The sequence below is a fragment of the Rana temporaria genome, chromosome 2 (genome assembly GCF_905171775.1).
Source record: "Rana temporaria chromosome 2, aRanTem1.1, whole genome shotgun sequence".
NCBI lineage: Eukaryota > Metazoa > Chordata > Amphibia > Anura > Ranidae > Rana > Rana temporaria.
The window spans coordinates 74,618,563-74,635,180 of NC_053490.1; the positions used below are offsets into that span (position 1 = coordinate 74,618,563).

Consider the following 16,618-nt stretch of genomic DNA (forward strand, 5'->3'; position numbering starts at 1 on the left):
CTCCTCATTTCTCTCCTCCTCTCTTATCTGCTCATTTTCTCTTCTCCTATGTGATCCTGTTATTTCTCATCCTCTTCTATCTCCTCCTCTTCTCTCTCCTCCTCTCTTATCTGCTCCTCTACTCTCTTCTATCTGCTCCTCTGTTCTCTCATCCTTTCCTTGTTTTTCTCATGCTTCTATATCTGCTCCTCCTTTCTCTCCTCTTCTCTCATTTGCTCCTCTTTTTTCTTCTCTTATTCTGTCTGCTCCTCTTCTCTCTCCTGTCTGCTTCTCTTCTCTCTCCTCATTTTTTTCTCCTCCTCCGTCTATTTCCTCTTTTTCTCTCTCCTCTTCTCCTATGTGGTCCTCTTTTCTCTCCTGCTCTTCTAGCTGCTCCTCTTCTCTCTCCATCTCTCCCATCTGTTTATCTCTCTCTTTTAATTCTATCTAATGCTGTACCCTGTTCTCTTCCCTTATCTGCTCCTCTTCTCTCGCCTCATCCTCTATCTGCTCCTCTTTTCTTGCCCACTACTCTATCTGCTCCTCTTCTCTTTCATCCCCTCTCATCTCCTCCTCTTCTGTCTCCTCCTCCCTTATCTGCTAATTTCTCCTCTCCTCAGTCCTCACTTATCTGCTCATCTTCTCTCTCTTCCTCTTTTTTTTTTTGCCTAATACAGGCAGTCCCCGACTTTCGAATGCCCGACTTACGAACGACTCCTACTTACGAACAGCCTCAATCCCTTCTGCTTGTGCTACACGCTGGTCCTGCATGCCCCCGAGCAGCTATCTTGCCACATTCCAAACAGCAGTACTTCATGTACTGCATGGCCAGAAGAGCCCCAGAAGCGCCCGGAACATGCCACATTCCTGCACATGCGGAAGCCGGAACATCCCACATCCTTGCACAGGCGGAAGTTACACTTACAAGCAGTGTTCTGACTTGCCAACACATTCCACTTACAAACAAACCTACAGTCCCTAATGTGTTCGTAACTCAGGGACTGCTTGTAATGCCTCCAAAGTCTTACAATTCTCTTTTTTTTTTGCAAAGAGGACCCTTGCTCACTGTGTGGAAACTGTTGTCTCTCTGCCAACGTCATGTACACCCTCTAACGAATCAGGGTCTATAGGATGGGACAGGCTTTATTACTCTGTGGCTTTATAAGGAAAGCAAACTGTTAGGCCGCGTACACACGATCGGTCCAAACCGATGAAAACGGACCGAAGTTCAGTTTCATCGGTCCAAACTGTCCGTGTGTACGCCCCATCGGTCTTTAGTCCTTCGGACAAAAGTTAGAGAACTTGCTTTTAAATCGAACCGATGGACCGCTGACCGATAGGTCCAAACCGATGGTTAGTACACAAAAGCATCGGTTCAAAACCCGTGCATGCTCAGAATCAAGTCGACGAATGCTTGGAAGCATTGAACTTCGTTTTTTTCAGCACGTCGTTGTGTTTTACATCACCGCGTTCTGACCCGATCGGATTTTGAACTGATGGTGTGTACGCACATCAGACCATCAGGCCGCTTCAGCGGTGAACCGATGAAAACGGTCCGTCGGACTATTCTCATCGGATGGACCGGTCGTGTGTACGCGGCCTTAGACTTTACACAGCTCATGTCTTGATGATCCTGGAATGTATTTATCTGATTTATGTAAGTATGCACATATATAAAAGATGAGATTTTGTCAAGTAAATAGATACCAAACACATCAAGCCTTAATATTGCCAAGCCCTTGAAATGCCAATAAACTTCACACCCCAAAATTCTCCATAGGTGATGCTTTAAAAGCTTTTACAGGTCTTAAATTTAGAGTTATAAGTGAATGTTGGCCTTGGATCTTACTGCAACCAACATTTTCATATGTGGGTGCATCTGACACACGTTTCTATGCACATGTGCATGGGGGGGGGGGGGGGGGGGTTATGTAATGTCATTATTAAAATGACAGGTCCTCTTCAAAGAGACAATTTTAAGACTCTGAATGAAAGGAATCATCACCATAGTTTCTATGCTTGATCTTAGCACTAATGGGCGTTGCCAGTTATGTATAGAGAGCAGAGGCAGAAGGGTCCATTCACACCGGTTTGTTTTACTAATGCACATAATATCTCAGGCTACATTCACACCTTTGCGATGCGCCACAGTTTTTTTTTTTGCGTGTTTTTTATTTTTGGTGGTTTTGTCAAGTAACAGCTTCGGGCAGCCTATATATAGTATTTTGAGATTGGCTCTGCATCTTTAGCTTTACACAACATTATAGATCTGGAAAGGCTGTTACCCCAGTCCATTCCCAGTTGTAGTGAGTCACTAGATGTTATTCTATAACAAGATTTTATGTGAGGACAAATCAATCCTGGTTAGATATTTATTTATAGCATCGCTCTGTAAACTGATCTTGGTTTGGGGTCTGGTCTATATCTGAGTCATTAAAAGCCTTTAAAGTGAATGACTGTTCTCTTTTGTTGATCAATTTTGACTTCAAGGGGTACACTTTAAAATGCTGGATTCTTTGGCATGTTGTAAAAATGTGGATACTAACGATTTGTTTCTAAAGTCTACTTTTTATATGGTATTACAAAGTGAAATCTTTGAGCCAGCATTAAAGAGTCATTCCGTGGATAGATCTTACCAATTACAAAGATTATTTCTTTGCTTTGAAGTGAGTTACCAAAGTACCTTAAAATCAACAGGAAAGGCAAGAACAGACTGAAGCACGGTAGAGCCCACAGCAAGAGGTACTAGTTCAGTCTCAAGTAGAATCCTTAAATGATCAAAGAACACAACATAATCAATCAAGAAAAAAATATATAAATCGGTCTACAGGATGCCTTGAAGAGAATTGGTCATAATTGGGTTAATGCAAGCAACTGAATGTTCAATCTACATTTATTAGACCTGTGTAGGCCTACCTATAAAAGCTTTATAGCTGACCTCATATCAGGCTTTTAATAACATTGTCTGAGCCTGATGCCTCGTACACATGTACGGGATTTCCGACGGGAAAAGTTCTCGTCGGAAATCCCGAGGGGAAAGCCAAGAACCTGCTCGGTTCAGTCTTTCCCCTACACACGGCCGGTTTTCCCGACAGGAAAACTGCAATGGGCAGGAATCCAGGCCGTGTGTATGCTCCATCGCAGTTTTTCCCAGTGGAAAACTGCCAAAAACCGCCAGACAAATGTCCGTCGGATTTCCTGGCGGAAAAAAATAGAACTGGTTCTCTTTTTTTGTCCGGCGGTTTTTAGGTAGTTTCCCTGTCGGAAAAACTGCGAGGAGCATACACACGGCCAGGATTCCCAGCCAAAAGCTCTCCTCACAGATTTCCCGTTGTGAAAACTGATCGTGTGTACGAGGCTTGACTCTTTTGTATGTTATCCGTAGGCACAAGAAACCTGGTGTTAACCATGCAGCTTTTTTTTTGGCACAACAAGCCAACCTGAATTTCTGTGCTACCACCTATAGCCCCCTATCCCAAACACTTGTCATTAGTCATCCAAACATTTCCTACTAAGGTGTCCCTCCCACTAACTTTAAAAGAGAAGTTCGGCATCATACTTACCTAGGTGGATGCTGCTTCTGTCCCCCATCGGCTCTAAGACTGAGAACCGAGCGATCAAATGATGTTGATCCCTCAGTTCTCAGAGCTCTGTGAGTAGAGAACTGGTGACTGAGCGCTGGGCTTTGGAGGGGGCGGGAGCGGCTGGCATAGGCTCTCAGCAGCTCACTGAGAGCCTGAGCCAGGTGGCAGTCCAGGGTTTTGGGTGGAATCTAACCATATTGTCGCAATCTTGCACCAGCCTGGATCGGCTCTGTGACATTAGCCAACAGCAGGCTTCCTGCTGAAAACAGGTCATAGGAGTGCTGAACAAACTGAACTTCTGTCATCCACAGGAGAAGTACAGCCAAACAAGCTTTGGTTGTACGTCTCCTTTAACCGCTTAACGACTGCCGCATGTACATATACGTCGGCAAAATGGCACGGGCAGGCAGAACGACGTGCCCGCACGTCGCTGCCTTGCCGCGGGTCGGGGGTCCGATCGGAACCCCCCCGGTACATGCGGCGGTCGCTAAGCCTCAGGGAGAGATCCGGGACGAGGGCGCCCCCTCGCGATCGCTCCCCGGAGCTGAAGAACGGGAAGAGCCGAATGTAAATACGGCTTCCCCGTGCTTCACTGTGGCGGCTGCATCGATCGTGTCATCCCTTTTATAGGGAGACTCGATCGATGACATCAGACCTACAGCCACACCCCCCTACAGTTGTAAACACACACTAGGTGAAGCATAACTCCTTCAGCGCCCCCTGTAGTTAACTCCCAAACTGCAACTGTCATTTTCACAATAAACAATGCAATTTAAATGCATTTTTTGCTGTGAAAATGACAATGGTCTCAAAAATGTGTCAAAATTGTCCGAAGTGTCCACCATAATGTCGCAGCCGCGAAAAAAATCGCTGATCGCCGCCATTAGTAATAAAAAATAAATAAATAATAAAAATGCACTAAAACTATCCCCTATTTTGTAAATGCTATAAATTTTGCGCAAACCAACCGATAAACGCTTATTGCGATTTTTTTTACCAAAAATAGGTAGAAGAATACGTATCGGCCTAAACTGAGGATTTTCTTTTTTTTATATATATGTTTTTGTTTATAGCGCAAAAAATAAAAACCGCAGAGGTGATCAAATACCACCAAAAGAAAGCTCTATTTGTGGGAAAAAAAGGACGTCAATTTTGTTTGGGCGCCACTTCGCACGACCGCGCAATTGTCTATTAAAGCGAAGCAGTGCCGAATCACAAAACCTGGCCTGGGCATTTAGCTGCCTAAGGCCCCTTTCAGACTGGGGCGGGAGCTGCGGTGGCGGTATAACGCCGCTAAAAATAGTGGCGCTATACCGCCGGAATTGCCGCGGGTATCAGCCGCTAGCGGTGCGGTATTAACCCCCGCTAGCGGCCGATAAAGAGTTAATATCGCCCGCAATGCGCCTCTATAGAGGCGCATTGCGGGCGGTATTGCCGCGGTTCCCATTGTTTTCAATGGGAAGGAGCGGTGAAGGAGCGGTATACATGCCGCTCCTCTCACCGCTCCAAAGATGCTGCTGACAGGAGATTTTTTTGTCTCCCGCCAGCGCATCACCTCAGTGTGAAAGCCCTTCGGCTTTCACATTGAGGTAGCTGGGCAGGAGTTTTTCAGGCGGGATAGCAGCGCTATTTTTAGCGCTTTACCGCCTGAAAAACTCCTCAATGTGAAAGGGGCCTTAAGGTCCTGGGGCTTAAGTGGTTAATCTACCATCTAAAATTAAACTTCCCCCTAATGCTGAAACTTAACTCTTTACCTTATTCTAAAAATTAACCCTCAACACTAATTCTACCTTTACAGTTAACCTAAACCTAACTCCCAAAGTAACCAGAAAGCTAATTCAGAAAAAAAAAACTATGACACCGAATTTAGTCCTTATAAAACACCTAGAAGATACAAATAATAAAAAATACTCTGTTTAAATCTGTATGTTCTGGATATATCCAAACCAGAAAACTAAATAAGCAATAAAAATGTTTAAGTAAATACGGATATTGATACAGATATTGTGTAGCACTACCCCTGAAGGAGCTGCTGGTTAAGTTCTGGGTTTGCACGTTACCTTTTTAAGCTCCGTTGTCAGGGTGTGGAAGTCCATAATAAGTGCAATGTCCAGACAGATGTTAAAACTGATAGGTGATGGGTCACCTGTGATCACCTGTAAGTTCCTATTCTGTTTTGCTATCTTTGGGTGCGAGGAGTCCTACGATCGTTCGGGTAATCAGCAAGGCATGTAGCAAGATTACAGTTTATTATCAGATCCTGGCCGGTTTGAGGCTAGGTTCACACCTAAGCGAATTGAGTGCGGTTTCAACCGCATCCAAATCGCAGGACATTTTAAAATACATTGTTTTCAATGAGGCTGGTTCACATATGTGCGATGCATCCGCACTGCGCATTGCCTCCAAACCGCGTGCGGTTTTTATGTCTTGCGGTGCGGCTCAGGTGCGAATTCAGTCCCATTATCTTCTATGGGTACGCATCTAAATCGCAGGTGTGTTGCGGTTTGAACGGAAGTTTTTTTTCCTCCTCCACCACCTCCCCCTTTTCCTAGTTCCTCCTCTGTCTGTTTCATGCTGCTGAGGTGAGTAGCCATGTCCAAAAAACGGAGCAAAAAAGTCACTGCTAAGGTGAAGGACTGTGTGGATTCCGAGGAGCTTATCCGCCTTGTCAGGGAGAACCCACAAATCTATGACACCCGGCATCCTAAATATAAGGACAATGTATTGAAAAAAACTACCTGGGTTGAAATTACCAAAAGCCTTTTGCCAGAGTGGAGCATGTGCTCATCCCAAGTTCAAGCTGACAAAGGTAAGTTTGTTTTATTTTTTCATTCCCTAACTTCTTAAATTATAATTCTAAGTAGACCCCAATAACTACAGTGCATACCGCCCACTAATCCAGAGCAGGCCTTTATCCAAGCATGCATTCTGTGTGGACATGTAAAGTCTGCTAACCCATACCATGCCACATGTTTTATATCTTGGCATGGTGTTCCTAATGCACCCTGTCCCCGTGTTGCTGGTGGCACGTGACTCATTCCCACACCCTTGGTCATTGTTTGTATGAGTCTGCGTGTGTCTATCACCAAAATATGTAAACTCACTTTACCAAGTATGTTTGCAGATCCTTGGGGGAGTGACTATCTGTATTTGTCATCCTATTATGACGTTATTGGCCATGGTGGTCTTACAAAGACATCATCCTCTGTACAATGACACCCAGCAGAACACACATAACAGTATCACCAAGCCAATTTTTGGTGTTTTTGTCCAATTGCAGGTAGAGAATCACTTCGGAGTCCTTAATATGCTGCCAAAAGATAACTTTAATATTTTTTTTTCAAGATGCATTCAAATTACACATAGTGACATTTTTAGCTTAGTATTTTATGTTTTAATATTTAAAGGGCCATATATTTTAATGACAACACCACATTTTTTGGTTTTAAATTGCCTGCATCTGCCAAGGTAACTCGCCAGCTGGCGATAGAAAGTAATTAAGAAATTGATCTCGAATCAATTTCCCACTGCTAGTGCCCTAGTCAAACTCCACTGTGCCCGCCTCCATATTATGCATCATGGAATCCTCATAATCAATTCCATCACGTTCTCGCACATAGTTGTGCAGTGCACACGCAGTTTTCACAGCAGAGACAGCATGCTCCAAACTGAGATTGATGGCGGTGTGCAATATTCTCCATTTATTGGCAAGAATTCCAAATGCACACTCTACTACTCGACGTGCCCTAGTGAGCCGATAATTAAATATTCTTTTATCATTGCTCAGCGCTCTACTTGAGAATGGTCGAAGAAGATTTTTACCAAGGGCAAACGCTTCGTCCCCATCAAAAACAAATGGGAGGGCTGGCTCATTTGTTCCGGGCAAGGAGGAATCGTTTGGTAAATCCAGACTATTCGCCCTTATCATTCTCCCAAATGTGGAATGATTAAATACACCAGAATCAGAGCTGCTACCATAAGCACCCACATCAATATAAATGAAATTATATTTGGCATCTACCACTGCCATTAATACAAACGAAAAATATTTTTTATAATTAAAAAACTGACTCCCACTATCAAATGGCCTCAGGATGCGTATGTGCTTGCCATCGATGGCTCCCACACAGTTTGGAAAATTACATCTCTCCCAGAATTCATCTGATATCTTCAACCAATCTTCTTTTGTAGGCTTTTTGAAGACCAATGGTTTTAGTACATTCCATAAAACAAGGCATGTTTCATGTACAATGCCAGATATAGTTGATTTTCCAACCTTGAACTCATAGTGGAGACTTCCAAATGAATTTCCTGTAGCTAGGTACCTTGAACAAATAAGAAATATTAAATAATTATTATCTTCTCTTTTTTACAGTGGTATACATCAAGAATCGTTGGCGAAGCATGCGTGATGCCTTCAAGAAATACAACAAACATCTAAGAGAAGTGAGGAGTGGCTCGGGGGCACCAGCTAGAGTACCCTATATGTATGCAGAGGACCTTGCCTTCTTGAAACCACTCATAGAGATGAGAGAGTAAGTTATCCTCTACATCATCTATGTATCGTGACTATATATTTAGCATTAGTAATGTTTCTATTTTTTAATAAAAACAGGACCGAAGCAAGTTGGGACGAACAGGATGTCCTAGAGGATCAACCAGAGAGCCAATCTGAGGCCCAATCCGTGCCAGCAGTTTGCATTGATCCAAATGAGGAAATACCTGAAATGCCACTTGGGTCAGATCTATGGGTCACAAACCCAGAGACTGACTCTGGATTGCCTGAGCCTATGCCTGGACCCTCCTCAGCTCCAACAACCATTGCGCGGCCTGCCAAAGTGGCACGTAAGCGAACGCCAGTATCGCAGATGGACATAAGCGAGCGTCTTCTAGAGATGTTACAACAAATGGCTGGAAAGGTGGATGCTTTCTTATGTCCAGCTACAATACTGGCGCTTAATTTTGTACCATTGATCAAAAAAGTTCTACCTGAGAGATATTTAGAAATGCGAACCACAGTAGAACACGTTCTGCAGTCATTTACAGTGCCAAGCGAGCAACATACATTGGAAAGGCCATATGTAACAAAAGAAACAACACACATACACTTACCAATGTCAGGCCAGTACCCAGACCCAGGAAACCAACCTTACCCCTATGTTCCTCCATCCTACACTTCAAGCTTTCAGGAGCCAACTTCAATATATGAGGTACAACAGAGGCGAACTCCATATCCCATCCCATCCACATTCCCTTCAATTATGCCACAAACACAAATGCAGGGGATGTATGTGCCACAGCACCATGGGCCTCAGACACATGGGCCTCAGACACATGGGCCTCAGACACATGGGCCTCAGACACATGGGCCTCAGACACATGGGCCTCAGACACATGGCCCACAGCACCATGGCCCACAGCACCATGGCCCACAGCAACATGGCCCACAGCAACATGGCCCACAGCAACATGTGCCTCAGCAACATGGCCCACAGCAACATGGCCCACAGCAACATGGCCCACAGCAACATGGCCCACAGCAACATGGCCCACAGCACCATGTGCCACAGCACCATGTGCCACAGCACCATGTGCCACAGCACCATGGCGAGTCTAGCCATGCTTCAAGCACCGAGATTGATGAATCTACCTCAGCAAGTCAATACTCCTCAGACACACCATTATTTCCCAAAACATATCAACATCTCTAAAGTTTACGTTATGCCCACAGTAAACAAGCATGTGTGCATATTTTGAATCAAAGTTTAATCCAGAGGAAAACTTGAAGGCAAAGTTTTTATTTTTTATATTAGTCCAAGCAAAAATATGTTGTCTATTTCTTTATTTTTGTGAAAAAAGTAAAAAATAAAAATAATTTTGGGCATCTTATGTCTGGTTGTTCATTTATAAGTACAGATGTTGGATAGTTGAAACCAAAAATGAATACATGCTTCAACATCAATTTGAAAATGCACATAGGTGTGGAAAAGTACCTTAATGTGATTAATAATCTTTGTGCAGGCTGGATGCTTGCTCTGAAGCATGTGTTCTGGCGCTCCAAACTATGGTACGTTAGTCCTAACAATTCATCAAAACTTCAAACAAAAATAAAATTTTTAATTAAAAATTTTATATGGAACAATGGAGAAAGAAAATGTTTAGCAAAATTAAATAAATAATCACCTGGTTATTGACATGCGTGTATAATTAAAAAACTTGTCCTCATGCCCACGGAGATCTTCATATAATATAATGAACTGCCCTCTTTCATCCCTATTTGCAATGATAGGATGAACCCAGTATCTTCTTCTTCTACTCCTCCTTCTCCTCCTTTCAACTTCCAGCAAGATTGCTGCTGTTGCAGCAACAACTGTAGGCATGATCATGGGCAGGGCAGCACACATTTCTTAGGAAATCCAAATCCTATTCCACACTATACTGAATGCTCGTGAAAAAGGAAGAGTCCAAGAAAGGTCACTCCCTTTTATTACCTACATCATCACACAGCTAACAATGATTGGCCCTCACCAAAAACGCAGCTCAAATAATTATTTTTTATAAATCGCACCCGATCCGCAGCTAAACCGCAGTTGATCCGCAGAACACCCTCTAGAGAAATTCGCAACGGAAACGCAGCTCAAAAACGCAACGCACTAGTGTGATTCCGGCCTTATTGTCCGTGCATGGGAGGCACATGGGAGGCACCCCTTCGTGGACCAATTATATTACAGATTTTTTTGTCCAAAATTTGCCTGGAGATAATGTTTAAATGAATATTTGACAGATAAAATAAAAGTTTGCTTAGAGATAATGCAGACGTGACAGATAAAAATATATTTCAACCACATTAGCAGATTCTTAGCACATATGTATTTTGATCTTTTTATGTCTATAACATTTCTGCACATTTCTGCAAATATTAGCAATTACATTAACACATATTGCAACAATTGTGGTTTACATGGTTTACGTGTATCCTGTCTTCTTTTGCAGTTCAAACTTAGAACATTTTACTTAAAAGTTAATAAGAGTTCAAGTTAGCAGGCATAATATGAAAATGAATATAAAGCTGATATGATATCATAAAAGGGGGTAAAGGTAACCCTGCTTTCCTATCAAAAACCTTCAACAGTTAGGCCTCGTACACACGACCGGACATGTCCGATGAAACATGTCCGACGGACAGGTTTCCAGGGGACAAGTTTCTTAGCATGCTAAGAAACTTTGGTCCGCTGGAAAACGGTCGGCTGGAAAAATGTCCGCTGGAAAACGGTCCGATAGGCCCTACACACGACCGAACATGTCCTCTGAAACTTTCAGCGGACATGTTCGGTCGTGTGTACGAGGCCTTAGGCTTTATTTTTTCTGCAGGGTAACTTGAACAAGAGAGAATAGAAGTGAGGAGAAGAGTAGGGGAAGGTTCAGGCACGCGGTACAGAATGCTCAAAAATAGTCAATCAATCCCCATTCACAGCTATTGAGTGGCTGTTGCTCACCCGGAGAGAGTGCCCTCTCACATGGCCTAGCAACCGGGATGATGCACAAACTAATGTCCAGACGGTCTCTGCCACAGACCTTTTGGATGAACTTGGTCTCTGCCACAGACCTTTTGGATGATCTTGGATGCGTCCAAGAATCCTCTGCCACAGGATTACAAAGTCCCGAACTTCCAGCCGTGCAGTAGAGGAGCCTTTAAGCCGAACCGGCAGACTGCATGGCTTTGAATATGGTGGATCCCTCCTTAATTAGGTCACCAGGCCTCACCCAAGACACCAGCACTTTGCTGGTCCCCTCCAGGGCAGGTCCTCCCCCGGTTTCCTTCATCAAGACAGCCTCTTCCCTTGTGGACAGACAGCTTGGGATCCCCAGTTAGGACTGCAGGCCCCAGCCTGCATAGCTGGGCCTACTCAACAGCAAAGCGACCCCAGGCCAACGTGGCCCAGAGGTCAGGCTCACACACACGCACCTCGCGCCAGGAGGGCCACGAGGCGAAGGACCCCGATAAAAGGCATCCGCCCCTTAAGTACACATCCCCAGCATGCACAGCGGGGTCACCACTGGCCCAGACTTCCCTTAAATTTGAAATAGCGCCCCCTAGATTTGGGGTGGGCGCTACAATTGTAAAAAATTATCATTCAAGTAAATAATGTTTGGATATATCCAGCACATGCAGATTAATCCCTCGTTCACACTGAGGGTGGGTTTGAAATCGTGCAAGTTCAACTGAACTCAACTGCACAATTTCAATCCCGCATTTCAGTGCAAGTTTGGGACGATTTGAAAGACATCTGTTTGGCTTCATGCACAGATGTCTATTGAAATTGCCCCCGAAGTCACCAAGTGCAGGAACTACTTTTGGGAATCGGTATGACGCCGCACAGTCGGCGTTGCATCGATTTATTAGGTGCTGTTGCCGGCAATAGGCTCCAATTTCAGCCCGATGTGAATGGGGGCTTAACCCCCCTAGCGGTATTCCAGAGTCTGGCTTGGGGTAGAATTTCAGGACTAAAAGCGGTAACCCCGAGCCAGACTCAGGACCGCCTCACAGAGTCCACAGGCACAAGTTACTTACCTTGTCCCTGGATCCTGCGATGCCTCCCCGCTGTGTGATCGAGCGGTGTCCTCCTCGCTCGATTTACAGTGCCGAGTGCTGCCGAGCTCTGTTCCCTGCGACGCTACGAAGCACGGGGCGGAGATCGGCGCCAAATTTAAAATTGTATGTAAAAAATACACACCCCCCCTTGTCCCTAGTGGTCTGCCTAGTGTCCTACATGCACTTTTATATAATAAAAACTGTTCTTTCTGCCTGGAAACTGGAGATTGTCCATAGCAACCAAAAAGTGTCCCTTTATGTCAAAAGTGGTTTTAGACCAGCTAGAAAACAGTGATAATAAATTAGAATCATTCGCAGAATTGAGCGATTTGTGGGGAAATTCGTCATCAAAAAAATGTAAAGTAATAATTTTTATTATTATTATTATATTATTTGTTATAATTATTTATATTTATTTATTGTATTATAATTTATGATTTTGTGTTTAAATTTTTATTATACCCGGGATGTCTACTAGACTCTTGTTTGGACAGATTTAAGTGAGTCATTTCTAATGCCTAGTACACACGATAGGATTTATCCGCGGATACGGTCCTCCGGACCGTTTCCGCGGATAAATCCTCTGAGGATTTTGATCCGATGGAGTGTACACACCATCGGATCGAAATCCGCGCCGAATTCCCATCGCGATGACGTGTTTCCCGCCGTCGCCGCGATGATGACGCGGCGACGTGCGCGACGCTGTCATATAAGGAATTCCACGCATGCGTCGAATCATTACGACGCATGCGAGGGATGGGTTCGGACGGATCGATCCGGTGAGTCTGTACAGACTGGAAATCGGTCGGCCCGAAATATATCCGCGGATAAATATCCGCTGGATCGTACACACCAGCGGATCTATCTGCTGAAAACGATCCACGGATCAATTTCAGCGGATCGATCCTCTCGTGTGTACGGGGCCTTAGAATTACAGGCCTACAATATAAAACGCCAAATTTCCATGCAAAATAATGGTACCGTTTTCAGCAACTAAAATCGGAATTAAGAAATCGGAACCTCAGGGAGGTTAAAGAGCGTAGTTCACGTTCTTATTACTGTATTTATATGTTATAGTCAATGGGCCAGATACACAAAGATCTGTTTAGGCAGGCGTAGCATATCTCAGATACACTACGCCGCCGTAACTTAGAGAGTAGTTTCCGTATCCAGAAGAATTTTCGCTGTAAGTTACGGCGACGTAGTGTAAATGTGTCGGCGTAAGGGCGCGCAATTCAAATGACTAAGATGTGGGCATGTTTTATGTTAATTCATCTTGACCTATTCGCAAACGTTTTACGCAAACTACGTAAACGACGGAAAATTTTACGCTGTCCCGAAGTCCATACTTAACATTGCCTACGCCTCATAGACCCAGGGGTAACGTTACGCCGAAAAAGGCTTACGTAAACGACGTAAAAAAATGCGCCGGGCGGACATACGTTTGAGGACCGGCGTAGCTAATTTGCATACTCTACACGGAAATCAACGGAAGCGCCACCTAGCGGCCAGCGTAAATATGCACCTAAGATCCGACGGCGTACTAAGACGTACGTCAGTCGGATCGAGCCCACATTCAGTCGTATCTTGTTTTGTGGATACAAAACAAAGATACGACGGGGCATCGTAGAACTTACTTGGAAAAAGAGGGATAGGATCTGGCTGGTCTAGACTGAAAAATAGTATCTCTAACAAAAGCACCTCATCCCAAATTTATATATGGGAATGTCGAACAATGGCGGGACTATAGCGGTGCAAGCAAAAACAGTAAAGGAAAATAGAACAAATAATGTAAATTTTAATAATTTATTAAAAGACAACGTAGTGTCAGGTTGAAGGACATATCATAGACTCTACAGGAGCCCACTACATAAATCAACAACCTGATCAAATGTAACAAAGTGAAAAGGTTTCCATAACAGACATAAATACTGTAACAGAGATCACAACCCTGTTGGTAAACCCTATATATTTCGCCTGGTTAGGCTTCTTCAGGGGTGGTTGAGATCAGAGTTTGGATTCTGATAATGACATACAGAGAAAAAGAAAATTAATAATTTGTACACAAATACATTAGATATACATAAACAATAAATAAAGTCGCTCTGTCAGTGTATATCACATAATGCCCACCTGCTGGTCCGTAGTGGAAGTAAGAAGACAACAGGGTGTATAATACCCTGATACCATCACATGCCTGAAAGATCAGGCCGGATGAACACGAGTTGACAGCCACAAGGGTACCCTAGGCAGGAAAAAATAAGAAACCGCTGCAGATGGGATTCACACAGTCCCCAACCATCGGAGAGGCAAGGGGCAGCACCCAGAAACAAAGTGGCCAACTGTGGAGAAGAGTAGTAATATAAGTATCTATTGTAGAATACTTAAAAGAAATATTTATTTATAAAAAGTAATAAGATATACTATACACTCACAGTGCTTAGGTATACAGGTATAGCATCTGTGGAGGCTTGCGCCTAGCTTGAGACCGGAGGCTAGTCAGATTTGTGACAAGCTGATCCAGATATTATGTCAAAGAATAAAAAGAAAACAATTAGGAATCAGGCAGACAAAATGAATAAAAGAAAAAAAGAAAGAGGAAAAACGGGAGACAGAAAAATAAAGTAAGACATATAATTTACTTTAATTCTGTATTATATATTTAAATAATACAATTGTCATAATCGTCAGCAGAAAGGCTGTTCCATAGTAGGGTAAAAAGATCCACTCAAGAAGAAAAGGTATAGTGAAGAATAATAGCAAGCCAAGAGATTACATAGGAAACATATTTATCTGGTAAGCAGCTGTTAAGTATGGTAGGAAGAGTACCTGGTTAGTCTGTCTTAGCAGCACGAGTTAGCTCCACAGGAGTGCACAACACACTGACGCTCCACAGCAAGACAGAGTCCAGATATACCCCTTAGCCACTCCCACACGTCCGTGCGTCATAGGAGGCGCGGTCGGGCGTGAGCGGACACAGAGTGTCAGTGCACCGACACCCAAACTGGTGCTGGACAAACGGCCTACAATCCCCAGCAACCCCTGGGTTGGAAGGCGTGGACGGCCGGGTAATTGGCCAATCACAGCGCGCCGGGGGAGGGGCACCGCCGTACAACGGAGCGGCCCCTAGGCAAGGAGATAAACCAAGTCCAAGAGCCGGGAGTGGCCGAATCGCCGATGGAGAGGGAGGAGAGTCAGCAAACAGGAGGGGGAAAGAAAAGCACTGGCAAAAACGGGCTCACAAAGTAGAGCCCTTGAGTGTCCAAATGGAAGGGGACAGAAGGTGAAAAATCAACCGCAGCAGCATCATAAATCCTGCAGAGTGATATAGGATAATCCAATGGGCAAAGAAATAACAACTCGGTGGATCAAAAGGAGAACTTACGCGGCGTATCAATAGATACGCAGGCGTAAGTTCTTTGTGGATCTGGCCCATTGTGTTTGCATTGAGAAAGTGCAGCTGCATTGTGTCTGGTATTCATTAACATTATGCAGGTGTTACAATACTAGCTTAAAATTAAACACCTAACCTTATCCTTACAATAAATCCTTTTCCTCATATGGTACCTCCAATGTTATATAAATAACATTCGATCTGAAAAGAAAATAGCCCCATTCACACAGAATGAATTTACATGCAGGTTTCAATAAATGAACAGCTGAGCAAATTTTTGTTTTTACGAATACACCCCTAACTGTTGTGTTTCTAGTGACAGACTGCATCCTATACATCCTTTTTTATTTTGCCCTTAGTTCCAATGTAACCCTTTGTCCTTTATTAATGATATTAATGCATTGCAAATAAGACAACTGCGTGCGTGGGATTGATCTCAAGCAACTAAGCCATTGCAGATTTCACTTGCAGTTGAGCCCTAGAGAGCAGATTGTGGACAGCTTTCTGAGTGATCGGAGCTCTGTGCATCACAGAGGAAAGAGAAGTCCTTGAAGTATGACATTGTAAAACAGGTGGATATGGTGGGTGCTAGTCGAGGGTTATACATGCAGAAGAGGTTGCCCCAAAATTCTTTCAGCCATATTAGTTGACTTTGTCTTTCCCAGTGATGGTAAACCAGGCAGAAAATTGAGAGCACTGCAGATAAACCGGGTTTTTTGAGAACCACTAAACTATGACAAAAGATATTTTTTTTTTTTGCAGCAAGATGAAAGAAGTAACTGTACTCAGCAAACAAACACAGGTGAGACTTGTTTATGAATTTATTTAATAAATCCGCAGAACAGCCTCATCTTGATTCTCATAAGCTCTGATAGCACAACGGGTAGATGGAATATGTAATGAGAAATACCGAAGGAATATATTTACAGGGAGCCACACAGCATATGTAAGCAAGTAATAATTTATAAGACTGGAACTTCTGCATGGACTAGACCAACTTTTTTGCTTTGATTCAGGCATGATTTTGGCATTTTGTACGTATATATGACCTTATACAGTTATGACTTT

The 16,618-nt window shown here is 43.7% G+C and overlaps 1 protein-coding gene and 1 long non-coding RNA gene across 2 annotated transcripts; both read right to left on the minus strand.

Annotated features, from left to right (window-relative positions):
• Positions 1-7,101: 7,101 nt before the first annotated feature.
• On the minus strand, positions 7,102-10,148 carry LOC120928213 (protein ANTAGONIST OF LIKE HETEROCHROMATIN PROTEIN 1-like). The gene is made up of 3 exons (XM_040339322.1): positions 9,747-10,148; positions 9,557-9,658; positions 7,102-7,888 (listed from the first exon to the last, which is right to left on the minus strand). Exons 1-3 carry the CDS (start codon positions 9,965-9,967, stop codon positions 7,102-7,104), a joined length of 1,110 nt encoding a protein of 369 aa, XP_040195256.1. The 5' UTR covers positions 9,968-10,148.
• Positions 10,149-14,163: 4,015 nt separating this feature from the next.
• Positions 14,164-15,072, minus strand: LOC120928533. The gene is made up of 3 exons (XR_005747208.1): positions 14,986-15,072; positions 14,592-14,671; positions 14,164-14,498 (listed from the first exon to the last, which is right to left on the minus strand). It is a non-coding gene; the product is annotated as an uncharacterized LOC120928533 (long non-coding RNA).
• Between the last annotated feature and the right edge of the window lie 1,546 nt (positions 15,073-16,618).